At 42.8% G+C, this 27,114-nt stretch overlaps 2 protein-coding genes across 13 annotated transcripts in view; one reads left to right on the forward strand and one right to left on the reverse strand.

Moving 5' to 3' along the window:
• uvssa (UV-stimulated scaffold protein A) overlaps window positions 1-27,114 on the reverse strand; it is a 124,578-nt gene that overhangs the window by 20,761 nt on the left and 76,703 nt on the right. For 8 of the 12 annotated variants that reach the window (XR_015069031.1, XR_015069041.1, XR_015069024.1 and 5 more), the window contains one exon: window positions 4,451-4,553. The exons of 3 other annotated variants lie outside the window; for them this stretch is intronic. Coding sequence is in view for 4 of the 9 variants with exons in the window: in XM_085938351.1 (XP_085794477.1) it covers window positions 4,451-4,553 (103 nt within the window). In the remaining 5 variants the exon portion in view is untranslated. Of the gene's footprint in view, window positions 1-922; window positions 4,554-15,880; window positions 15,967-27,114 lie in introns of those variants that run through there. One more of the 12 variants, XR_015069057.1, reaches the window with a different exon arrangement.
• LOC147061327 (zinc finger BED domain-containing protein 4-like) lies at window positions 18,227-19,096 on the forward strand. Its single transcript, XM_085906583.1, has 2 exons — window positions 18,227-18,396; window positions 18,560-19,096. Exons 1-2 carry the CDS (start codon window positions 18,293-18,295, stop codon window positions 19,065-19,067), a joined length of 612 nt encoding a protein of 203 aa, XP_085762709.1. The 5' UTR covers window positions 18,227-18,292; the 3' UTR covers window positions 19,068-19,096.

The raw sequence follows: 27,114 nt of genomic DNA on the forward strand, positions 1-27,114 counted from the left end.
GCATGGGAGTTCGCCCAGCCAGTCCACATGTGTTTTGTAGACTTGGAGAAGGCGTTCGACCGTGTCCCTCGGGAGGTTCTGTGGAGGGTGCTTCGGGAGTACCGGGTGCCGAGCCAACTGATAAGGGCGGTTCGGTCCCTGTATCACCGATGCCAGAGTATGGTCCGCATTTCCGGCAGTAAGTCGGATTCGTTCCCAGTGAGGGTTGGACTCCGCCAAGGCTGCCCTTTGTCACCGATTCTGTTCATAATTTTTATGGACAGATTTTCTAGGCGCAGCCGAGGTGTTGAGGGGGTCCGGTTTGGGGACCTCAGCATCGCGTCACTGCTTTTTGCAGATGACGTGGTGCTGTTGGCTTCTTCAGGCCGTGATCTTCAGCTCTCACTGGAGCGGTTCGCAGCCGAGTGTGAAGCGGTCGGGATGAGGGTCAGCACCTCCAAATCCGAGTCCATGGTCCTCGGTCAGAAAAGGGTGGAATGCCCTCTCCGGATCGGGGATGAGATCCTGCCCGAAGTGGAGGAGTTCAAGTATCTTGGGGTCTTGTTCACGAGTGAGGGCAGGATGGACCGCGAGATCGACAGGCGGATCGGTGCAGCGTCGGCAGTAATGTGGACTCTGTACCGGTCCGTCGTGGTGAAGAAAGAGCTGAGCCAAATTGCAAAGCTCTCGATTTACCGGTCGATCTACGCTCCTACCCTCACCCATGGTCACGAGCTATGGGTCGTGACCGAAAGAACGAGATCCAGGATACAAGCGGCCGAAATGAGTTTCCTCCGCAGCGTGTCCGGGCTCTCCCTTAGAGATAGGGTGAGAAGCTCGGTCACCCTGGAGAGACTCGGCGTAGAGCCGCTGCTCCTCCACGTTGAGAGGAGCCAGATGAGGTGGCTCGGGCATCTCATCAGGATGCCTCCTAGACGCGTCCCCTGGGAGGTGTTCCGGGCATGTCCCACCGGTAGGAGACCCCGGGGACGACCCAGGACGCGCTGGAGAGACTATGTCTCTCGGCTGGCCTGTGAACGCCTTGGGATCCCTCGGGATGAGCTGGATGAAGTAGCTGGGTAGAGGGAGGTCTGGGAGTCCCTCCTAAAGCTGCTGCCCCCGCAACCCGACCTCGGATAAGCGGAAGAAGATGGACGGATGGATGTACAGCTGTTGACTCCAGAACTCCGTGCGCCGCTGACGTCAGACTCGTTTTGAAGTTCATCAAACAATCTGTGTCACTCCATATCATTAAATCTCCTGACTCCGTAAGTCAGTGAATGGAACTCATTGTCAGTGAGGCTCCAATTATTCCACAGCCATAGTGCACCCTCATACGTTTTAGAGTGAAAAAACATTTGAAGTGATTAACTATACTAGTAAGTAAGTAATGTGTTAATGATCAAGTAGAAATTTGTTAATAATTACACATATAAATCCCTTCTGAATATAAGTCGCCCCCCCCACCCAAACTATGAAAAAAAAAAAACAGCGACTTATAGTCCGAGACATACGGTAATTATATGATCAGATAAGATTCAACTCTTTTTGTGTAAGCTTAACTTTTGTGTTAGTGTCCACTTTCCTTAATAGAACAAAAATGACCATTAAGTAAACTGGTAGTGTGACATGGAGGGCGATTGCCAGTCTCCCGCTCATACAAAATTTTCCAACAGTACAATTATCATTGGTTAACAAAAGACGTGTAGGTGTGAACCGAGGGGAAGACGATTGGCAATGCAAAGTCCATTAATACAGATAACTGTAGACCTCAAAGTGCATTAACTGCCTATACTATTAATGTCACTTGGCAAAATAAATTATGAATGGAACAAAACACAAGCTGAGTCATAACTGTAAGGATTATGACTGACGACTGTGAACCACTGAGTTTTTACTCCCTGGTTGCCTTTTAAACCTGATTGCAACATCATGGAGGAGTAGGAGATGCCTTGCCTTACCTCAAACAAAAACTCTTATTCAGTGCTCAGATCCTGCTATCTTTGCAGAACTGAATGCTTTTTATGGCAGGTTTGCTAAGCCCCAATCCAAAAACACCTAGATTCCTAACACCACCAGCTGTCCATCAGTCCAAGTTGACAAGCAGAGGGTATTATCCATATTAGGTCGCATAAATAGATCTCAAGCCTGTGGTCCAGATGGCTTGGGGGGGGGGACAAGGTGCTGAAGGAATGTGCAGCTCATCTGGGAGATGGGATTACTCGCTTCAAATCCTTCCAGCTCCTTCCATCAGGACATCGAGACCTTGTGCCAGGAATAATGTCAACAAAAAATGTATGTTCCTTCTGCTGTAACTGTTTTAAACAAACTGCATTTTTAGCTACACTTAGTATTTATTGAGATCTTTATATGCTGTTGTTTTTTTATTATGTGTGTGATTGTGACCTATGGAGCACACCAAAATATAAATTCTGTTTCTTTTCAGACAATAAAGCTTTTTGAATTCCAATTTACAATTTTCTACATTTTGGAGTCGAACTATTTCTTTCCTGTGGCAACCTCTCAGGGCGTGACGTTGAAGGATAAATCCAATTCCATAAGTTTAAAAGAGAATCTAAATTATATTCAGTACTAGAGCAAAAACATTCTTCTAGTTTCATATTAAAGAAAACCCCCAGTTATTGCATCAAATTTGTTTTAGTCATACATATGTTTGTTGTACGTATTTAGACGTATGCGACAGCAGATGTAAGCCTGCTGGCAACACTGTATGTACTGTCAAATCTTCAATAACTCTGGATTGTGACATAAAATTGTGACAGGGTATCAAGATGGTTGCTGTTTTTTCCTAAAGAAAAGTAAAAAAATGGTTTCAGTTACATTTGTCAGCACTCTAAAGAAATAACCTAAGTGCATATAAAAAAAGTGATGTTCTGTAATAACGACTAAAAAATTGTCAACATTATCAGTCTTTGGCCATAAATACATATCCATAACATTTGGAATTATATTTGTACTACTATTCCTTCAGTAGTTATTATGTTAATGTTTTTTTATTTCTATATTATTATTTCTATTCATACCGGGTGACATTTGACTTAGTTTGTCTGAACACATCTGTTACTCCCACATCACCTCCTTTTTGCATTTGCCGCATGTGACCTTGTTCCAATAAACACAAAATGTTATTGTCATATTGCTTTATATCCACAGTGCAGTAGTGCGCGACATTGCTTACAGATTGTCTGAACACATATGGCACTCCCAAAACATCTCCTTTCTGTATCTTCAACAATTTAACTTGTTGCAATAAACACAATGCTTAGTGGCATGGTTATTCTTGCAGCAACACTTAACCTGGCACAATGCCCTTTTACCTGTGTCAGGTGCGGGTTGTTGCTGCCGAAGGTTTTCCTTATACACCTCCTTGGCCGCCATCAAGTCACCTCATCTACAGAGTGACCCTATGTTTGCAATTTGATTCGTGAAATGTCAAAATAATGTGCAATTGACAAAGATACTATTCGAATTATATATGAAAAAGGAAAATTCTGTAAATCTTACCAGAGGAATTTTTAGTCAGAACTCTGCACAAGAGTTATTTCTACTCGATTGGAAACACACATCCTGCCCAAAGCTTGCTGTGTGCCGTAAATCTTTGGCATCTTTGGTTTAACCCCCCACGCCCATCCTTATTTACCGCATGTAATGTACACACGGACATAAGGAAAGGTGGCCTAATGATATGTAAAGTACCCCACCGCGCTGCCATTTTGCCACGCTTGGTAGAAAAAGGAGCAGTGTGAAAATGCTGGTCGTCCTAGGGTTAAAAACAACCATGTGAAGGACTTGGTGTGTATTTGTTAGTTTTTTGACATGAAGTTACTTTTTAATTGTCCATTTTGTTATTTGAGTTATCAGTTGATAATGAACACTCATGTCATTATGAGCCAAGCGGAATCCAATTTTCACCAAGACTGTATCATGATACTTTGTCACACAAACATTGTACAGTAGTTGAAGCGCCCTGAAAAAGCATGGGTAAATCAATATATTTCTTGAAAGCTTCATATGTTTTTGTTTTTGAAAATAGAGCTGTGGTAAAAAGTCTTGAAAATATGAATATTTCTATATTTTTTAATAGTTAAATTTCCATACTTTTTCAGACATGGAAATGTATGAATCCAAATTTGATACTTTTCCAAACTAGCCTAGGAAGCCTGAGGTCCACAGGCTGCAGATCTGGAACTCTTTATTCATATGCTTAGCACTGTTGCTGAAGATTTGATCTTGTGTGACATTATGCATTGTAGCAGTTCAATTTCAGAATTTTTTTGGGGGTTGAGATAAAAGGTAATTTTTTTCAGATAAATGTGGTCAGATTCTTAAATGTACAATATGTGGTGCATTAGACGGCTCTACTATAACTATAGATCTTAAAAGTGAAATTATCAGGACATGCAAACTTGATAGATTTATTTTGTGTGTTCAACGTGTGTGATAAACTAACCATTTTCCATTTGTAGATGATTTTGATGTGACTTGCATCCTTTTTCTGGTACCACAATAAAATCACTGCAATCATCATCATCATCCTCTTCAACTGATGAGGCCTTAATGACAGAAGGAAATTTGTTTTTAGTGGAAATAATAAATAGAAAACAACATACCATATTTTTCAGAGTATAAGTCGCGTTTTTTCTCATAGTTTGGGTGGGGGGATGACTTATACTCAGGAGCAACTTATATGTGAAATTATTCACAAATTTTACTTGATCATTAACACATTACTTACTAATAAAGTTGATCACTTCACATGTTATTTTCACTTTAAACCGCATGAGAGCACACTATGGCTGTGGAATAATTGGAGCCTCACTGACAATGAGTTCCATTCACTGACTTCCGGAGTCAGGAGATTTAATGATTTGAAATGGTATCGGCTGAAAACGGCCTTCAAAATAAAGCACCCTACCTCAAATCAAAGCACGGCTGAATAACATAAATAAAATGGAGAATTCTTAACACATACTGTAAACATGTTTTTAGAACAGCTTTTATTATTATAACAATTTTAAAAGCAAGATATAAAAGTACATACTGTAAATATGTTTTTAGAACTGTTTTATTGTGATAATGATCTTTCCATAACAAGGTATAACACTCTTAAATGTGTTTTTAGAACTCTTATTATTATAAAAAAAAAATTAAAATCAATTATCAAAAAAGGTACAAGTGTACGCACTGCAATTGTGTGGGCACTCCCTGCCTTCTGCTGACGTGTGGGTAACTTTAGTGCCATAAGTCCTCAATTTAAAAGTTTTATTTTTATTTTTTGTAATTTGGGAAAGAAAATCCATGATGTCGTGAAACCGCAATAAACAAACCGCAATGTAGCAAGGGATTACTGTAATTTGAACTGCAAATGACGACGTCAGCGGCGCAGCGCACCGTTGCAGCGTTGTTTACATAAAGAACGAAGAATTCCATCGATGGATTTAATGATTTGGAGTGACAGATGGTTTGATAAAATTGTTGTTTATATTATAGCTATTTGATATATATATATATATATATATATATATATATATATATATATATATATATATATATATATATATATATATATATATATATAGGTTATATCATTATATGGGCCTGTGGAATAATTTGAACTGCAACTGACGACGAATCCGACGTCGACGGACGAAGAATTCGATCGATGGATTTAATGATTTGGAGTGACACAGAGGGTTTGACAAAGGTGTTATTTATGTTATAGTTATTTGGATAACTGTTAACGTTACGTCAGGCCCGTTCTCAACAGCTCGTTTGTTTTTGTCACGTTAGCGTACTGTATCGTTTAGCCTGTTGTTGCTGGTTCATGCCTGTTCTTGGTGTTGGATTTTGTCAAATAAATTTCCCCCAAAATGCGACTTATAGTCCGGTACGACTTATATATGTTTTTTCCCCTTTATTGTGCATTTTGTGGCTGATGCGATTTATACTCTGGAGTGACTTTTTGTCCAAAAAATACGGTACATTCCTGACTTGTTGCCCTTTTCAAACTCATTCAGTGTGAAAAAGTCAGCGACTCAAATTTACCGGTTGTCAGTGTGCACGTTTGCTTCTGACGTAGCAACCAGCAGTAAAAACAGAGATTTTGACACTGGTTAAACTGCACCTCGGCAACATGTATCTCATGGTTGCAAAACAAAGACCCGACTTAACTTGTTTTAAGATGGCGAAGGAAACAAGCAACAGAGAAAAACTAATGGCTCGGCAGAAAATGGGATCGTTTAATCATGCTGTGAATTGCTGTTGCGGCATTATAAGTCCTCTTGCTGGACCACTCTGTCACCCAACAAGCCTCGATTCAGTTGCCGCCACCCCTCACCAAATACACTAACAGAAAATATTTCAGGGTAATTATAATTGTATGTTTCTGCAATTTACAAGTTGTCCATAGAGCACAAAGGTCTTTCCCACCCCCATTGGCAGAACAGAGAAAGTTGTTAAAAAAATATATATATTTACTCCGCTTCACACTGCAGCAAACAAACAAAAAATTATTTGTGGGAATTGTTTGCAGAATTTGACTCTGACTGTCCTGTTGACCTCTGGGAGCTGTTTCTCAGATGAAAGAATTAAGTCTACTACTACAAACCTAGTTTGGATAGCTTGTCAACCTCTGAAAAAGCAGGTGTCTCAGGTTATCACTGCAAGGTTAGCTCTATTTAATATTAGATCACCGGTTAACAAATCGTCGATGATGAATAAAATTCTTATGACATATGATCGAGACTTCTCCTCAATGAGAAAAATAGAAAAAGAGAAAAAAGGTGGGGTAATTTGCTGTCATTTTTGAATGATTAATTTATTTTATCTATTTTCTGAACTGCTTGTCCACACAAGAGTGGAGTTTATCCAAGCTTACTTTGGGTAGTTGCCCTGAACCAGTTTCCAGCCAATCGCAGGGAACACATAGACAACCATTAGCACTCGCACTCACACCTCACGGGCAATTTGGAGTGGTTTTTTTTTCTTTTTTAAATAAAAGAGGCTCCCGCGATTATCGTAATCATTTACAAACCTCTAAGTCTTAGAGAAGGCACGTCTAAAGTCCAGCTCGTGGGGAAAATCCGGCCCCCGGTCAGATTTCATTCGGCCCGCAGCGTCGGTCTTATAATGTATTATTTATGGCCTGCCTGTACTGTCAAACTGAATGAAAAAATCATGAAACTTGTCACTGTAATTCCTCCTATTAGCAAAAGGTGGCAGCACCACCCCTCCCCCGCTCATTTCTGACATGGCGACTGCAAAGAAAACGAGGAAAGTTGACATTGGGGGCCGTCGCTTTCAAAAGAAATGGGAATTACAATACTTCTTCACTGAAAATAAAGGCAATTGTGTTTGTCTACTTTGTAAAGGGACGGTTGTCTTGATTAATGATTTTGACCGAAAGTCAAGTCAAGTCTATTTGTATTGCCCTAAATCACAAGCAGTCTCAAAGGGCTTCACATAGACAATCAATTGACAATTATTCTCAAAGCATTCCCTGATCTTGGGCTCCCAAAAGGGCAAGGAAAAACTCAAAAACCCCTACCAGGGGAAAAATGAGAAACCTTGAGAAGGGACCACAGATGGAAGGATCCCCCTTTCAGGATCACCAGGCTGCAATGGATACAAAGAGGGCACATAAAATACATAATATGGAAATCAAAAGGGGGATGTCCAGGCCAAAGCGAAGAGCTGTCGGAGGTGCCTTCGATAGTCCTGGCAGTGTCCTCTAGGAGGGTCATTCGCTGCAGTTCCCTCATGCTGAATTTGTCCACGAGAATCTAGATAGCCGCCGTCAGCTTGGGTGTCACCTAACCACCTCCCCAGCCGGGGTGGGGGGAGTGGGGTCGGGGAGACGGAGCAAAAACAAACTCCAGCCGAATCGGCCACTACAGGTTAATTAAAGGCCATATCATAGAAATATGTCTTTAAACGTGTCTTAAATGTTTCTACTGAGGTAGCAGCTCTAATATCCATTAGTAGGGCATTCCAGAGCTCTGGAGTCCGAATAGAAAATGCTCTAGCCCCTGCAGACATTTTCTTGGCCCTCGGTGTCACTAAAAGACTAGCGTTTTGCGAACGAAGGTTACGAGACGGAACATAAGGAACGACTAGAAAAATATGGGATAAGGGTTTTAGTATTAGACTGGATAAAGGATTATCTGAGAGAATGGCAACACTTTGTAAAGTTGGGTAATCACTGCTCTGGATATTTGGACATAGCTTGTATTAGCCCCTAAATTGTAGTTTTTGTATATAAATTATATGTGCAAAGTCTCCAAAGAATTAAAACCCGTCAATTTTGGAGATGACACCAATATCTTTTGCTCAGGTAATAACATCCAAGGGTCAGTATTAGGCCTTAAATTGTTTTTTTTGTATATAAATGATATGTGCAAAGTCTCTAAAGAATTAAAACCCGTCAATTTTGCAGATGACACCAATATCTTTTGCTCAGGTAATAACATCCAACAAATGGAATCAGTGTTAAATGAGGAAATGAAAAAAATGTGGTTCGACTGGAACAAATTATCATTAAATGGTTTTACTGGAACAAACTATCATTAAATGACCAAGTTTATGTTATGGCCAAGGGCGGACACTCTACTACTAGGCCACTGAGCTGGTCCAAAAATTACGGTATTTATAGTTTGTGCAAATTAGTAAAGTTGATTTGTGTAGCTTCCACCATACAGAGATATAATATACAGACGTAGATCCAGCTCAGTGGCCTAGTAGTAGAGTGTCCGCCCTGAGACTAGAAGGTTGTGGGTTCAAACCCCGGCCTGGTCATACCAAAGACTATAAAAATGGAACCCATTGCCTCCCTGCTTGGCACTCAGCATTAAGGGTTGGAATTGGGGGGTTAGATCACCATATGATTCTCGAGCGCGGCACCGCTGCTGCTCACTGCTCCCCTCTCCCCCAGGTGATGGATCAAAATCACATGGGGATGGGTTAAATGCAGAGGACAAATTTCACCACACCCAGATGTGTGTGTGACGATGATCATTGGGACTTTAACTTTTTGGGGGGACTTTAAAATGTAGACCCAATGAACCAATCAGAGGACATTATGTTTTATGTATCTACATAAAACGGGATGATAAACCAATCAGAGGACTGGAAGTAACACGCAGAGTACACACCTCCGCCACCATTGATAAATACGTAAATATTGTTTGTGCAAAGCATTAGGACCCTCTAAAATGGCATAGACAAAGAGGCTTGATTACGAGGCACAATTAGAGCTTTCTGGAAAGCCAGGATCATTGCAGACAACCAATTGGGTGTAATATGTCTTGTCACCGTGGGATAGTAGGAAACACAATTTCGATCTCTTTGTATGTCTTGACGTGAAGAAATTGACAATAAAGCAGATTTTGACGTGACAACGACAAGACAATGACGAGAGGGAACTAGGCATGTTTAATGGCGAACTTGCCCAACTGTTTAATTTGGATACAGAAGATGAGGATTTGCATATTAATATTGATTAACAATGTGAATACAATACAGTACATGATTCAATAGTAGAATAAAGTACAACGAAACTGACTGCCTTGCTCCTGGGGCGTTTTTTTTTTTTTAACCGTAAGTCATGGCATGCATGCGCCCTATAATGCGGTGTGTTTAACGTGTGAATTAAGTACAGAAAAGCCCCAGAAAGTGAGTCTGCACCTTTTAACCCAAAGCGCCTTGTGATGCGGAGAATACGGTAAATGCAAACGATGATTACTACGCACACAATGGATAGCACATAATAGCATGATGGAATACAAGGAAGCAAGGACACTACGCAGGCGACGGTGAACAATGGAGGCTTTGGGTGATTGTGTGCACAGGGCATGCGGCGCTCCAAATGGCTTAATAGGGTTGATGAATTCTGACTTTTGAAAAGCGTGCATTTGGTTTCAACCCCCTCATCCCTGGCGTACGGTTTGTACACTTTTGAAAATGTTGATAATTGTGAATGACCCCTTAATTGTTCAGCCCTAGCACAGACAAACACGCACGCACATGCAAACGTGCACACACATCCATTCATGCAGTCACATACATGCACATGCACACACGCGCACACACGCGCACACGCACGCACACGCACACACACACACACACACACACACACACACACACACACACACACACACACACACACACATATATGTGAATATATTTAAAAGTTTGTACAATTTTAAACAAATTAGAAAATTGTCAATAATTCTACTCACAAATAAAATACTTCAAAGTCAAAATCACTTTCTCATTGCTGGTTAAGTTGTAAGGAAGGAAAGCCCTGTTTACATGTTTGAAAAAAAAAAAAACCAAGACCAAAATATATTGGTCAATAAGTATATAAGTCAAAGTTCTGCAATTGAGAAATCTTTCCACAAAAAGTTAATTTTCACCGTTTTCTTGAAACAGAAACTGGTGAAACATATCTACTACAGTTGATTTCTAAAGATTGGAGAAAGGTAGAAAACAATTTTCTGATCAAAGAAAAGTCCACTTTTTTTAGTCTTCCTGACACATGTTTAAAAAAAAAAAAAAAAAAGACAACTGCAATTATTTGCCTTGCCTGTACCTTTTTTGGTACATTCCATGTTTACACAGCTGTGGAACACAATACTCTGTGGGCCTTGAAAGATCAGTCAAACTCTCTAAAACACCTGGCATTATTGAGTTGGCTGCTTGGAAAAAGGCTGGCAGTGAATATCGTAATTGTTTGGAAAGGTTTTAACCCTTTTGAACCTGCTGCATTTATCTGGGTATGGTACCGCCATATAGTTTCCATTGCCTCGTCCCCCTGGCCCCTACAGGTGCAAACATTCGCCAATTAATCAACAAGGAATTCATTGTCCAAATAATTGATCATTTTTTAAGATTTTGTTGTCAGAGTAATTGTTTAGAGCCTTGTTCAATTAAAATTGCATTTCATCCTCTCAACAGTAAAAATTCTCAGACGTCTGTGGTCCTCCATGAATGCAGACCACTTTGGAAAACAATTTTTGCCTTTTTTTTTGCTGCATACCAAACCAATCACTGAATCAACACTAATGTGTGTGTGGATTTCATGCACTGTAAATTTGAAGCATCATTCTGTTTTTGTGGAAAGGAATGCAAATTATAAAAATAATCATGAGTTGCAGCCCTAATTTTTCTTACATATTTGTTTTAGAAAAAGTTAATTGAATTAATGATATATTCCTACATATTTAACAATTAGACGTACAGAAGGACCTACCCAATTACCTAAATAGCACTTTAAAACAAGAATGATGTTGAGCTGTCTTTAAAACCACTAAAGAATTTGGTGTTGTACTGGACAACTGCTACCCTGACTTAAATTGTCTGTTGACAAGTTAAATGGGACCACATTTAAAAATCGATTCAATCTTATGAACTGAAATTTAAATGGGCTACATTGTGATGGGCATTCAGTGCAGTAGCTATTTATATGGTAATGTAAGCTTGGCCTGCCAAGTTCCGGCAAATGATTACCACATTGTAACGCGTGAGAGACTGTGTGTGTGTTTCCACGTGTGTGTGTGCGTCTGTATGCGCGTGCGTCTGTGTGTGTGTGCGTGTGTGTGTGTACACGTGTGTGTGTGTGTGTGTGTGTGTGTGTGTGTGTGTGTGTGTGTGTGTGTGTGTGTGTGTGTGTGTGTGTGTGTGTGGTACGTTTACATACAGTCAATATTCGGATTAAGGTCAGAATTTGGGTTTCTGAAACAGTTGTAATAATCCAGAAACGTTTACATGTCTCAACAGGCAGAGATACTTGCGCATATATTTAAATATCAGGACTCAAACAGCAACGTACATCAATGTCATACAGCAGGCATGTCCAAAGTCCGGCACACAGGCCAAATCCGGCCCCCGGTAAGATTTCATACAGCCCGCAGCTTTGGCCTGCACTGTCAAACTGAATTAAAAAAAAAAAAAATTATGAAACTTGAAATTGTAATTCCCCCTATTACTAACAGGTGGCAGCACCACCCTTCTCTGCTCATTTCTGCCATGGAGACTGCAAAGAAAACGAAGAAAGTTGACATTGAGGGCCGTCGCTTTCAAAAGAAATGGAAATTACAATACTTCTTCACTGAAAAGCAAGGCAATTGTGTTCGTCGAATTTATAAAGAGCCGGCCGGTTGCCTTGTTTGAGGATTTCAACCCAAAGAGACACTATCAGACACATTGGTCCCCAACCACCAGGCTGCGGAACGGTACCGGTCGGTGGGTCACTTGGTATCGGGCCGCACAGGGCAATAGTGTGTGTGCAGCACAGGGCAAAAATTTTTTTTTATCGACGATCAATTAATTCAGGTCAAGACACTCGTCCTGGTCACGTGACATGTTTCACCAGTCGAGCCCGCAAAGCTAGCAAAAATGAGTAAGAATTTATTTTGAAAAATATAAAAAAAATTGTGATTCTTTCCCAATTACATCCGTCGGTGCATCTGTGTCTCTTGACACATGGTGATACATGAGGCAGAGTCTTCAAACAATTGCAAAGTGGCTGTAAAATATGGTGTCACAGAGTGTAATGTACGGAGATGGAGAGCTCAAAAAGATCACCTAAAAAATGCTCACTATCAGAGAAAAGCTTTCCTTGATCCTCAGAGCGGCTGCTTTCAAGAGCTCAACAGGAGGGTGTGCGTGGACAGTGACACTGAGCACAGCGAGGCAGAGGATGTTTATGAGGAGTAACGTTCTGACATGACAGATCTCAGCTATTCTCAAGTTTAAACCTGTTTGCATTATTCTATTACAATGTTTTTCCTTTTAGTTTCAAGACTTCAATTACAGTTAGACTTCACTTTGATGGTTAATGCAGTTATTGCAATTTTGTTGTTTTATCACAGTAGATTGGTTTATTTACATTTCAAAAACTAGAAGCCATTCATTTACAAATGTGATTGCACTTTATTTACATATTTAAATGTTCAGATATTAAGATGTGACGGTTTTTGCATGATTTGAATGAGGCAAAATAATGTGCTTTTTCTCTCGAATATATTTTTATAATCATTTGTTTCAGATGTACTGTCATTTTCTGTATAAAAATTAAATTTGGTGTTCAAAAAGTCTTTTTTTCAAACTTGAGTCTTGAAAAAGAGGGGGTCGTCTTATATTTGGGCCAATACGGTAATAACTGACCCAGATTCCACTGTTGGTCACATGCAATGTGAGATTCTACTTCAGCCATTTGGAACACACACACAAAAAAAAGACCTGTAGTTGCAAAATATTAGTTATGAACGTAGCGTAGTTAGGAACATAATGGCAGCAATTTGTCTACTGATTATACAGGGTCATTTGTAGGTTAAACAAAATGCAAATAAAGAAACAAAAGTTTTTTTTCCCTGAAAAGTACATATAATGTCATTTTCTTTTATTTTGTTTTGTTTCATTTAATTTTTGTTTTGTTTTCAAATAATGTTATTTTGTTTCGTTCCAGTTGCTAACATGAATTGGACCAGTGGGCATCGCGCTTTCATTGTGGAAACGTTTATCAAGAACGAATCTGTAACTGCAACACAACGAGCATTCCGTTTGCGCTTCAGACTTGGTAGACATGATCCCGTACCTGCTCGAAACAGGATCTTGTTAAGGGGTTACTAACAGCATTGAAACGAAAATCAACCGGCCGTCATCGCACCGCCAGAACTCCAGAAAATGTGGCAGCGGTAAGACCAAAATGAAAATGAAATTAAACAAAACAAAACGGCATTGTATGTTCTTTTCAAAAATAAAAATGTTTTTTTTTTGTTTCTTAAATGTATTTGCATTTTATTAAACCTACAAATGTGTCAGTCCAAACTTTTGAGAGGAGGGCCAGATTTGATAATGTGAAGGGGCTCGGGGGCCCATAGTTTTTTCGGAACTACAAAGATTTCATGCAAATACACACTGGTAATAATGAACATCCAACTTTTTTTAATTTTGTCTTTTAGAAGCAACAGGTGTCAACTCGCCTCGAACTTCAAAGACAACTTTACTGCACACTTATTCTTCTTCTTCTTGTTTTTTTTACGTTGACGCGCGCTGCTGCCTCCTAGTGGAAATTGTCAAGCGAAGCAATACAACATTTCTACATTGTTCATACAAATTACAGCTGGTTTAGAGTTCAATATTTTATATTTGATGGATTTAATTTTGGCATCTGTATAAGGCAGACATGGGCATACTACAGCCCGCGGGCCACATCCGGCTCATGGGGCCGTCTATTCCGGCCCGCCAAACCTGAATATATTGTATTATTAAACATTTTTTTTGGTCATTTTCCCTGCAATGACTGTGTTTCCCCAGTAGATGGGGAAACGCCTGGCCGTGCATTTACTCCCGGAAACCATGTCAGAAAGCTCAGTGCACAGTGCACGTACTCAGTCGTATGGACCCGGTGCACTCCGCGCTCTTTCTATCAGTGGCGACTTTCGAGTGTGGGCTGTGATGTTTGCATTCTTGTAATTTGCGCGCTGAGCTTTAAGACAGTTTTACACTAAAGCCACCCACAAACCTTCTCCTGGAATCCTTTCATTAAAATGAGTGGCCCAAGGAAAAGAAAGGTGGACACTAAGTGCCGAGTGTTTAAAAAAGGGTGGACAACAAAATATTTTTTTGCTGAACTCCGATCAATGCCGGCTAGTCTGGTATGCCAAGAAACGGTTGCAGTATTCAATGAGTACAATATTAGCCGTCACTTTGATATAAAGCATGCTAACTACGCTAGCAGTCAACACATGAACGGGTGGCTACATCGGACAGCAATTTGACAGCTAATTTGAAGACTCAGGAAAATCACGACGACAAACTGCGGATCAAAAGTCAAGTCAAGTGTTTCCCTTTTCCTCACCTTTGTCACCAGGTGTTTGTGAGTTAAAGCTCTGCTCTGATTTTCAAATATCTGTCACCGTGTTGCCGTTTTGATTTCTTTATTACTTTATTTAGATGTATTCTTTCACTGATTCTTCAAGATGATGTATTTGGTCAGAATGTTTGCCATTTGATGTGAGTTCGCTTCATAAGATAAATATCTTAAATAAACCTGACCTGCAGGCGCTGAAGTAATGGCAACTGTTATTCATAATAACAGTGTCGTATTTAATGAGAATCCGTGATAGGTGAAATATTTTTGTAATGCTTTTAATAAATGCTTTTGTTTTCAAAAAGCTTTTTTTGAATATCCATGCTTTAAAAGGTCAAAACATTTTATGAAATGACCTTTACATGTCGCTTATATCACTTCACATACACACTACATCCATCTGCTCCTGGTTCGGCGGCCCTCTGGTCAAAATTTGGAACCCAAATTTCTGTCAAGTCATGTCAAAAAGTTTGCCCACCCCTGGTATAAGGCCTATGAAATAACCTCATACAGAAATCCCTTGCTACATCGTGGTTTGTTTATCGCGGTTTCACTACATCGCAGATTTTTTTTCCAAATTAAGAAAAAATTAAAAAGTCAAAATAAAACTTCTAAATTGAGGAATTATGGCACGAAACGTTCCCACACGCCAGGAGAAGGCAAGGAGTGCCCACACAATTGCAGTGCATACACTTGTACCTTTTTATACAAACCAGATTCGGTTCAAGTTGGGAAATTGTGTAAAATTTAAATTAGAAAGATTTGAAAATCCATCTCAACCCATATTCAATTGAATACACAACAAAGACAACATATTTAATGTTCAAACTGATAAACGTAATTGTTTTTTTTGCCAAATAACAATTAACTTAGAATTTCATGGCTGCAACACGTCCAGTAGAAGTTTGGAAAGGTGGCAAAAAATACTGAGAAAACCGAGAAAAGCTCATCAAACACCTATTTGGAACATTCCACATGTGATCAGGCTAATTGGGAACAGGTGGGTACCTTGATTGGGTATAAAAGGAGCCTCTCTAAACATGCTGAGTCATTCACAAGCATGGATGGGGCAAGGTTCACCACTTTGTCCACAACTGCGTAAGAAAATAGTTGAACAGTTTAAGAACATTTCTCAAAGCAAAATTGCAAGGAATTTAAGGATTTCAACATCTACGGTCCATAATATCATCAAAAGGTTCAGAGAATCTGGTGAAATCACTGCACATAAGCACCACGGCCGGAAACCAAGACTGAATGACCGTGACCTTCGACCCCTCAGACGGCACTGCCTTAAAAACCGACATGAGTGTGTAAAGGATATCACCAAATCGGCTCAGGAAAACTTCAGAAAACCACTGTCAGTAAACATAGTTTGTCACTACATCAGTAAGTACGGGTTAAAACTCTACCATGCAAAGCAAAACCTGTTTATGAACAACATCCAGCCCGGCTCTACTCCGAGTCTCTCCCAGATAACGGAGATTCTCACCCTATCTCTAAGGGAGAGCCAAGACACCCTGTGGAGGAAACTCATTTCGACCGCCTGTATCTGGGATCTCATTCTTTCGGTCACGACCCATAGCTCGTGACCATAGGTGAGGGTAGGAGCGTAGATCGACCGGTAAATTGAGAGCTTTGCCTTTTGGCCTTTTCACCTAATCACGCCCTTCCAGGTCTCACTGTCATTGCCCACGTGAGTCACCCAGTAGAACAATGGAGTCCCCAGAAGGAGCGCTCTCCAGCACTTCTTCCAGGGACTCCAAGAAGGGTGGGTACTCTGAACTGCTGTTTGGTGCATCGACACAAATGCATATTTGGTTTCAGCGACACCAGTTTCAGCGACACCAGTTTTCACATGTCGTTTGGCATCGGCGACACATACATACACTGCTCCAAAAAAATTAAAGGAACAAATTGAAAACACATCAGATTTCAATGGTGAAAAAAAAAGTTGGATATCTATACTAGAGATGCACCGATCCGATATCTGGATAGGATATTGGCCCCGATATCAACAAAATAGATGGATCGGGTATCGGAAAATGCAGCCGATCTGTGAGCCGATCTATATCTAATCTATTAATTATTATTAATTATATCTAATCTATTAATTTAACCTATTGGGACGCGGGGCGGGCTACATCATACGTCAGCAGCACGTGTGCCACATGCCACGAGCGTTTTCTAAACAAACGCAAACATGGAGCGAACGTAAGAGTCAGCTGTGTGGAGGTATTTTAAACTAAACACGCCAACTACCTCGACGGCAGTTTGTAATGTCTGCAAAGCTAATGTTGCCAGGGGTGGTGGTAGTACTGCTAGTTATAGTACTACCAATTTAATTAAGCATCTCCAGAAACACCACGCAACGGAGCACCAGGAGTTGCAGCAGTTGGGCAAATCAAACCGAGCGGGAAGTGGACCTACACAGCAGTTAACGTTAGCAGATGCACTGCAAAGACGGGAGAAATTCCCAGGCAATAGCGCAAAAGCTATGAGAATTGTTAGGGTTGAATAGATTAGGTTAGTTAGAGTCGGAACATCTCTAACAAGAATTACCGAGAAAGTGCTGGAATTCATAGTTTTGGATGGACAACCGATGAGTGTTGTTGAAAACGACGGCTTCCGACGTTTACTTGAGCACCTGGAGCCACGGTACAATTTGCCATCGCGCAAGTATTTTTCTGAGACCGCACTGTCAGAAATGTATGAGAAAGTATGCGAACACTTGTCACAAGAATTAAGAGATGTAGATGCCATGAGAATCACACCCCTCGCAGTGCCGTGCTGCAAGCTAAAAACTTCCCCGGAGCACACAACGGTGACACAATTTCGACTGCCATTAAGGCAATGCTTGATAAGTGGAATATTCCGCTCAACAAAGTGCATGTCATTCTCAGGGACAATGCCAGCAATATGAAAAAGGCCATGGAAAAGATGGGAGTGTGCAGCTTGGGCTGTTTTGCTCACACACTACAACTCGTTGTTAACGAAGGGCTACTGTCTCAGCGAAGTGTGAGCGATGCGATTGCAAACGGCCGACAGATTGTGAAACATTTCAAACATTCTCCACTTGCTTATTCACGGCTATATGACGTCCAACTCCAGATGCAAATGCAACCTAAACGCTTACAACAAGACGTCAGAACAAGATGGAACAGCACCTACTTCATGATACAGAGTCTGCTGGAACAGAAGCGCACACTAGGTGCCTATGTTGTGGATTATGATCTGCCCACAACACTGACTGCTAACCAGTGGGCCTTGCTGGAGAAAACTAGCACTGTTTTGGAACCATTTGAAGAGCTGACCAGAAAAATAAGCTCTTCCACCGCCTCCACTGCTGATGTCATTCCAGCCATCACTGTCCTCAACCGCATCCTGACCAAGGAAGATGAGGCAGATGCTGGCATTAAAACGATGAAAAAGACCCTGCTCCAAGCTGTCAAACAACGTTTTGACTCAGTAGAAGATGAGCCTCTGTACGCCTTGTCCACTTTGTTGGACCCAAGATATAAGGACAGGTAAGATATTTTAAGCTAACATACTCAACAGGCCGTGAGCTATTAGCTGTGATATAATCACAACATATTACGGTCTGAAGTGAGCTATTGCTTTTATATAACAGATACCAAGTATGGCAATATGAAAGTTATAGACACCTAAGCTGTTCTATGTCTGTTTCAGATACTTTACAAGTGAGACTTTTACCAAGCATGCAAAAGATGCACTGTTGAAGGAGCTTGAAGACAGGGGCTTGACCAGCACAGCAGGAGCAGCAGAGGCTTCACAGCGACCAGAGAAGGCCCCTCGGATGGAGACTGCAGCAGAAGCAGTAGCAGCTCCAAGCAAGAGCAGTTTCATGGAAGCATTTGAGCAAATTTTGGAAGAGAGTGAGGATGCAAGTGCAGCAAGCAGCTCAAGCCCTGCAGTTCAACTGAATAAATATTTAGCTGAGAAAACCATCACTGCATCAGACAGCCCATACAATTACTGGGAAGCCAACAAACATCGGCTACCTGATCTTGCTGCTACTGCCAAAAAGTATCTTTGTGCCCCCTGCACCGGTGTGGAAAGTGAGCGATTGTTCAGCACAGTTTCCAACACTGTGAATGACAAGCGAAACAGACTGACTGCAGACAGAGCAGAAATGCTTGTCTTCTTGACAAAGAATTTGTCATTGCTGCTTAAGTGAGCATTAATGAGAGGGTGAGACTGCACAAGTTTCAGAGCACTTGTTTTCAGGGAGCACTTCTCATTGCTGCCTAAATGAGCATTTAGAGCATCAACAGGTCATGAGTGGTGTGGAACGGCACCTAATGTTTACATGTTACTATTTCTTTTAATATTTGATTAGTGTGCTTGATCACCCTTTCTAAACTGCAACATTTGTATTTTTTTAAGAAGTTTGTATTGAATTTAAATGCTGATACACTTTATTGCTGCTGTTGCACAATTTTTGTTTTAATACAAAGTTCATTGCATTAATCTGCTTTATCTTGTTACATTTTGTCTTAGGAAAGAACTGTGTAGTCATGCCCTGATGCCATTGCCTTTAGTCTTTTCTGTTCCACATGTAGAGGTATGTAGCTTTTTAAGTCAAGCATAATATCGGATCGGTATCGGGTATCGACTGATACGCAAAGCCAAGGCATCGGTATCGAAACTGAAAAAGTCGGATCGGTGCATCTCTAATCTATACTGATATGGACAGTTTAATGTCTCAGGAACAAAAGGATGCCACATCTTTTGATGGAAATAAAGGTTTTCAGCCTACAGAGGGCTCAGTATATAGACACTCCAAAAATCAAAATGATGTGGCAGGCTCGTCCATTTTGCCTAAATTCAATTTCTGCAATTCAAAACTATTTTCAATACCTTGTGTAGCCCCCACATACTTGTATGCATGCTTGACAATGTCGCAGCATGCTCTTAATGAGACGACGGATGGTGTCTTGTGGGATGTCCTCCCAGATCTGTCTAAGAGCATCAGTGAGCTCCTGCAAAGTCTAACGAGCAACCTGGCGGCGTCTGATGGACCGAAACATTATGTCCCAAAGGTGTTCTATCGGGATTTGATCAGGTGATCCCGAGGGCCATTCAATTGTGTCAATTCCTTCATCCTCCAGATACTGCCACATGAGGCCGGGAATGTCGTGGATCAGGAGGAACCCAGGACCAGCATAGGGTCTGACCATGGGTGCAAGGATTTCATCCCGATACCTAATGGCAGTCAGACTGCCGTTCTCTACCCTGTAGAGGTCTGTTCGTCCCTCCATGGAAATGCCTCCCCAGACCATCACTGACCCACCACCGAACCGGTCATGCTGAATGATGTTGCAGGCAGCACAGCGCTCTCCTTGGCTTCTCCCGACCCTTTCACGTCTATCACAGGTGCTCAGGGTAAACCTGCTCTCATCTGTGAAAACCACAGGGCGCCAGTGGCGGACTTGCCAATTCTGGTGTTCTATGGCAAATGCCAATCGAGCTCCACGGTGCCGAGTAGGGAGCATAGGGCACACTACAGGACGTCGTGACCTGAGGCCACCCTCATGAAGTCTGTTTCTGACTGTTTGGGCAAAAACATTCACACCAGTAGCCTGCTGAAGGTCATTCTGTAAGCCTCGGGCAGTGCTTAACCTATTCCTCCTTGCACAAAGCAGCGGATATCGGTCGTGCTGATGAAATGAGGACCGTCTACGGCCCTGTGCAGCTCTCCTAGAGTAACTGCCTGTCTCCTGGAATCTCCTCCATGCTCTGGAGATTGTACTGGGAGACACATCAAATCTTCTTGCAACAGCACGCATGGATGTATCATCCTGGAGGAGTTGGACAATCTGCGCAACTTCAGGAGGGTTAAGAAATCACCTCATGCTTCTAGTCGTGATAATTACTAAAGCCAACACTTTTGGAAAAACAGTTAAAAAAGATCAAGAGGGAGGAGCTTGAAATTGCCTCAACCTGAAAAACCAGTCCTGTTTTGGGGACCATCTCGTTGTTGCCCCTCTAGTGTACCTGTTGTTAATTTCATCAAGACCAATGCAGCTGAAAGGGATTAACAACCCCTTCTGCCACATGCCTGACAAAAACCTTATCAGAAAAGTGTACCGTAATTTTCGGACTTTAAGTCGCTCCGGAGTAAAAGTCGCATCAGCCATAAAATGCACAATAAAGTGAAAAAAAACATATATAAATCGCACTGGAGTAAAAGTTGCACTTTTGGGGCAAATTTATTTGTCAAAATCAAACACCAAAAACAGACATGAACCAGCAACAACAGGTTAAACGATACGGTATGCTAACGTGACATATACACAAACGAGGAGCCTGACATAACATTCAGAGTTATTCAAGTAAGTATGACATAAATAACCCGTTTATCAAACCATCTGTGTCACTCCAATTCATTAAATCCATCGATCATGCTTTATGTAAACAATGCCGCGTATGCGCCGCATATGCGGACGTCGGACCCGTTGTTGCATTTCTAATTATTCCATAGACCCATATAACGATATATAAAGTATATTTCAAATAAGTATCGTATTACAACAATATTATCAAACCATCTGTGTCACTCCAAATCATTAAATCCATCGATCAAATTCCCCGTTCTTTATGTCAACAAGGCCGCGCGGGCTCTCTTTCACCTCCGTGGATGGAAGTCGGGGGCCGGCGCTCGGCAGGGTGGCTGTCCGGGGACGGTGGATGGGGCTCGGACATGGCTTTTACGCACGCCCGCTCCTCTTCTTTGGAGCTCTCTTTCACCTCCGTCGATGGAAGTTCAGTAGTTGTTGGCTCGTTGAACTTTTGTTTTGTTAAATAAAGAGCCGTTTACCAAACCCAAGTCTTTCATGGTACTTTATTTATGCTACAATATAGTTATATACTAGATCTCTGCAGCGCACGCGCGGCGTTGTAGACATAAAGAATGAGGAATTTGATCGATGGATTTAATGATTTGGGGTGACACAGATGGTTTGATAATACTGTTGTAATATGATAGTTATTTGAAATATACTTTATATATCGTTATATGGGTCTGTGGAATAATTAGAAATGCAACTTACAACATACTCGGGAGCGACTTACAGTCCGAAAATTACGGTAGGTCTCACGGCACAACAGTGTGCCGTGGCGCAGTGGTTGAGAAACACTGCTCTAGGTTATTTGTGTCCAGATAAAAAACACACAGGCACCAAGAGAAAATACAAATGCTGCACAGGCTTGAAATGACCAAGAGCGCTTTGTTGCTTAAATTTGTAGCTCAGTATCAATTTATCACCAATCCAGTGTGATTTTGTAGATCTCCTATCTATTTCCATTTGCTTTCCCAATTGTCACTGTCTGCCGAGAAATTGATCATTCGGTGAGAAAAAAGCTTTCCCTCCTTGTCTCTCTTAAGTACACCATCTTTAACTGTTAAATTGTAGCCTACTCTTCTGGCCAAAACACACATGCTTCTTTGTCTCAAGTAGTCAGCTCATATGATCAGTTAAGTGACATCTTTATATCACTAATCTTCCTTGGCAGGTCTATTAGCCACCCCAGAGCTTCTCAAATCATCTTCTGCCAAAGAGCGTTTTCTCAGATGTCTAGTTAACTCGGGTGGTAGGCAAAATGAACAAATGCAGTTCAATTGCATTTACTAACTTTGACGTTTATTACAGTTGCATTTCATTTTTGACAACTGTTTGGTTCAAAATATTTATTTAGGGACACTTTTTAATTTACCTAATGTGCATTATAATTCAATTGAATTATTATTGAAATACATATATATATATATATATATATATATATATATATATACACACATACATATACATACATACATACATACAGCCATATATATATATATATATATATATATATATATATATATATATATATATATATATATATATATATATATATACACATATATATATACATATTATATACATACATCCCAAAAACATGCTTGGTAGGCTGATTGAGCACTCTAAATTGCCCCGAGGTGTGAGTGCGAGTACGGATGGTTGTCTGTCTCTGTGTGCCCTGCGATTGGCTGGCAACCGGTTCAGGGTGTCCCCACGCCTGCTGCCTGATGACCGCTGGGATAGGCTCCAGCACGCCCGCGACCCCCGTGGGGACTAAGCGGTTCAGAAGATGGATGGATGAATATATATTTGCTTGTATGTGTTGTCACCGTGGGAAATGTAATTTTGATCTCTTTGTGTATCTTAACATGTGAAGACATTGACAATAAAGCTGACTTTGACTTTAATAATAATTAATTAATTAATTATACAGTAATTTTCGGACTATAAGTCGCTCCGGAGTATAAGTCGCACCAGCCATAAAATGCACAATAAAGTGAAAAAAACATGCAAGTCGCTCCGGAGTATAAGTCGCACTTTTGGGGCGAATGTATTTGTCAAAAACACCGAAAACAGACATGAACGAGGCTGCAGAGATCTAGTATATAACTATATTGTAACGTTAACAAAGTACCAGGAAAGACATGGGTTTATAGAACGACAATATTATCAAACCATCTGTGTCACTCCAAATCATTAAATCCATCGATCAAATTCCTCGTTCTTTATGTCAACAACGCCGCGCACGCACGCCGCACAGATCTACTATATAACTATATTGGAGCGTTAACAAAGTATCAGGAAAGACGTGGGTTTATATAACAACAATATTATCAAACCATCTGTGTCACTCCAAATCATGAAATCCATCGATCAAATTCCTTGTTCTTTATGTCAAAAACGCCGTGCGTGTGCTGCAGAGATCTAGTATATAACTATATTGAAGCGTTAACAAAGTACCAGGAAAGACGTAGGTTTGGTAAACGGCTCTTTATTTAACAAAACAAGAGTTCAACGAACCAACAACTACTGAACTTCCAGCCACGGAGGTGGAAGAGAGCTCCATAGAATAGGAGCGGGCGTGCGTAAAAGCCATGTCCGAGCCCCATCCACCGTCCCCGGACAGCCACCCGGCCGAGGGCCGGCCCCCGACTTCCATTCACGGAGGTGAAAGAGAGCTCCCGTAAAGAAGGACCGGGCGTGCGTAAAAGCCATAATAGTTCTTCAAACCTTCTGTGTCACTCCAAATCATTCAATCCTTCAAACTCTTCGTCCTCCATGTCACTTACAAACAAAGCCGCTAATGATGCCGGTAGTACGTGGGGCCCTTGGTCATCTTCGTCATCCCGTGATCGAATCCTTTGCCCTTCATGTAAACAACCGCCGCGCGGCACGGGTGACGTCACTTGCAGTTCAAATGACAGTAATCCCTTGCTACATCGCGGTTCGTTTATCGCGGTTTCACTACATCGTGGATTTTTGAATTTTTAAATTTGTGAACCCTTCCGTGAGTCGTCACATTATCGTGGTGGAGGGGTTTGCGTGCCCCTATGATCCTAGGAGCCATGTTGTCTAGGGCTTCATGCCCCTGGTAGGGTCACCCATGGCAGAAGGGTCCTAGGTGAGGGGCCAGACAAAGCACGGCTCAGAAGACCCCTTATGACGAATAAAATATATGGACGTAGTTTTCCCTCACCCGGACGCGGGTCCCCTCTCTGGAGCCAGGCCTGGAGGTGGGCCTCGAAGGCGAGCGCCTGGTGGCCGGGCCTTCGCCCATGGGATCCGGTCGGGCATAGCCCGAAAAGAAAACGTGGAGGGGCCAAAGGGGTCGGGTGCATAGTGAGCTGGGCAGCGGCCAAAGGCTGCAGAGGCTGGCTCTGGGGACATGGAATGTCACCTCTCTGGCTGAAAAGGAGCCCGAGCTGGTGTGTGAGGTAAAAAGGTTCCGACTAGACATAGTCGGACTTTCCTCCACACATAGTTTGGGCTCTGGCACAAGCCCTCTCGAGAGGGGCTGGACTCTCTTCCACTCTGGAGTTGCCCATGGTGAGAGGCGTCGAGCAGGTGTTGGCATACTAATTGCCCCCCGGCTGGGCGCCTGCACATTGGGGTTCACCCCGGTGAGCGAGAGGGTAGCCTCCTTCCGCCTTCGGGTGGGGGGACGGGTCCTGACTGGTGTTTGTGTCTATGCACCGAACGGCAGCTCAGAGTACCCACCCTTCTTAGAGTCCCTGGAGGAAGTGCTGGAGAGCGCTCCTTCTGAGGACTCCATCGTTCTACAGGGTGACTTCAATGCACACGTGGGCAATGACAGTGAGACCTGGAAGGGCGTGATTGGGAGGAACGGCCCCCCCGATCTGAACCCGAGCGGTGTTCAATTATTGGACTTCTGTGCTCGACACGGATTTTCAATAATGCAAACCATGTTCAAGCATAGGGGTGTCTGTGTGTGCACTTGGCACAAGGACACCCTAGGGACAATGGGAGTTTAAGATCAGGGGATGGCTGAGAATATTGTCATTTGTCATTTGTCATTTTATGTCCTGAGTGTTGTTAGTCACCTAAATGTTGAACAGAGACTGTGATGTAACGAAGTCAAATTCCTTGTTTGGCACGCTCAAACATGGTGAATAAATTCTTCTTGAATCTTGAATGTGTGCACTTGGCACCAGGACACCCTAGGCCACAGTTTGTTGATCGACTTTGGAGTCGTGTCATCGGATTTGCGGCCGCATGTCTTGGACACTCGGGTGAAGAGAGGGGCGGAGCTGTCAACTGATCACCACCTGGTGGTGGGTTGGCTCCAATGGTGGGGGCAGATTTTGGTCCGACCTGGCAGACCCAAACGCTCTGTGAGGGTCTGCTGGGAACGTCTGGCAGAATCCCCTGTCAGAAAGAGCTTCAACTCCCACCTCCTTTTCCCATGTCCCGGGGGAGGCGGGGGACATTGAGTCCGAGTGGACCATGTTCCGCGCCTCCATTGTTGAGGCAGCCGACCAGAGCTGTGGCCGTAAGGTTTTTGGTGCCTGTCGTGGCAGCAATCCCCGAACCCGCTGGTGGACACCGGCGGTAAGGGATGCCATCAAGCTGAAGAAGGAGTGCTATAGGGCCGTTTTGGCCTGCGGGACTCCGGAGGCAGCTGACAGGTACCGGATGGCCAATCGGAACGCGGCTTCGGCGGTTGATGAGGCAAAAACCCGGGCGTGGGAGGAATTTGGCGAGGCCATGGAGAATGACTTCTGGACGGCTTCGAGGAAATTCTGGTCCATCATCCGGTGTCTCAGGAGGGGGAAGCAGTGCACGGTCAACACTGTTTACAGTGGAGATGGTGTGCTGCTGACCTAGACTCGGGATGTCGTGAGTCGGTGGAGGGAATACTTCGAAGACCTCCTCAATTCCACCGACACGCCTTCCATTGTGGAAGCAGGGCCCGAAGACTCTGAGGCGGACTCTCCAATCTCGGAGGTCGAAGTCACTGAGGTAGTTAAAAAACTCCTCGGTGGCAAGGCCCCGGGGGTGGATGAGATCCAACCAGAGTTCTTAAAGGCTCTGGATGTTGTGGGGCTGTCATGGCTGACACGCCTCTACAGCATTGCGTGGACATCGGGGACGGTGCCTCTGGATTTGCAGACTGGGGTGGTGGTTCCCCTCTTTAGGAAAGGGGACCGGAGGGTGCGTTCCAATTACAGGGGAATCACACTCCTCAGCCTCCCCGGTAAGGTCTATTCAGGGGTGCTGGAGAGGAGGATCCGTCGGGAGGTCTAGCCTTGGATTCAGGAGGAGCAGTGTGGCTTTCGTCCTGGCCGTGGAACAGTGGACCAGCTCTACACCCTCGGCAGGATACTCGAGGGTGCATGGGAGTTCACCCTACCAGTCCACGTGTTTTGTGGACTTGGAGAAGGCGTTCGACCGTGTCCCTTGGGAGGTTCTGTGGAAGGTGCTTCGGGAGTACGGGGTGCCGAGCCAACTGATAAGGGCGGTTCGATCCCTGTATCACCGATGCCAGAGTTCTGTCCGCATTTCCGGCAGTAAGTCGGATTTGTTCCCAGTGAGGGTTGGACTCCGCCAAGGCTGCCCTCTGTCACCGATTCTGTTCATAATTTTTATGGACAGAATTTCTAGGCGCAGCCGAGGCGTTGAGGGGGTCCGGTTTGGGAACCTCAGCATCGCGTGACTGCTTTTTGGAGATGACGTGGTGCTGTTGGCTTCTTTAGGCCGTGATCTCCAGCTCTCACTGGAGCGGTTCGCAGGCGAGTGTGAAGCGGTCGGGATGAGGGTCAGCACCTCCAAATCAGAATCCATGGTCGTCGGTCGGAAAAGGGTGGAATGCCCTCTCCGGATTGGGGATGAGATCCTGCCCCAAGTGGAGGAGTTCAAGTA

Source organism: Syngnathus leptorhynchus, chromosome 2 (assembly GCF_054491065.1).
Source record: "Syngnathus leptorhynchus isolate UIUO chromosome 2, UIUO_Slep, whole genome shotgun sequence".
NCBI classification, from domain to species: domain Eukaryota; kingdom Metazoa; phylum Chordata; class Actinopteri; order Syngnathiformes; family Syngnathidae; genus Syngnathus; species Syngnathus leptorhynchus.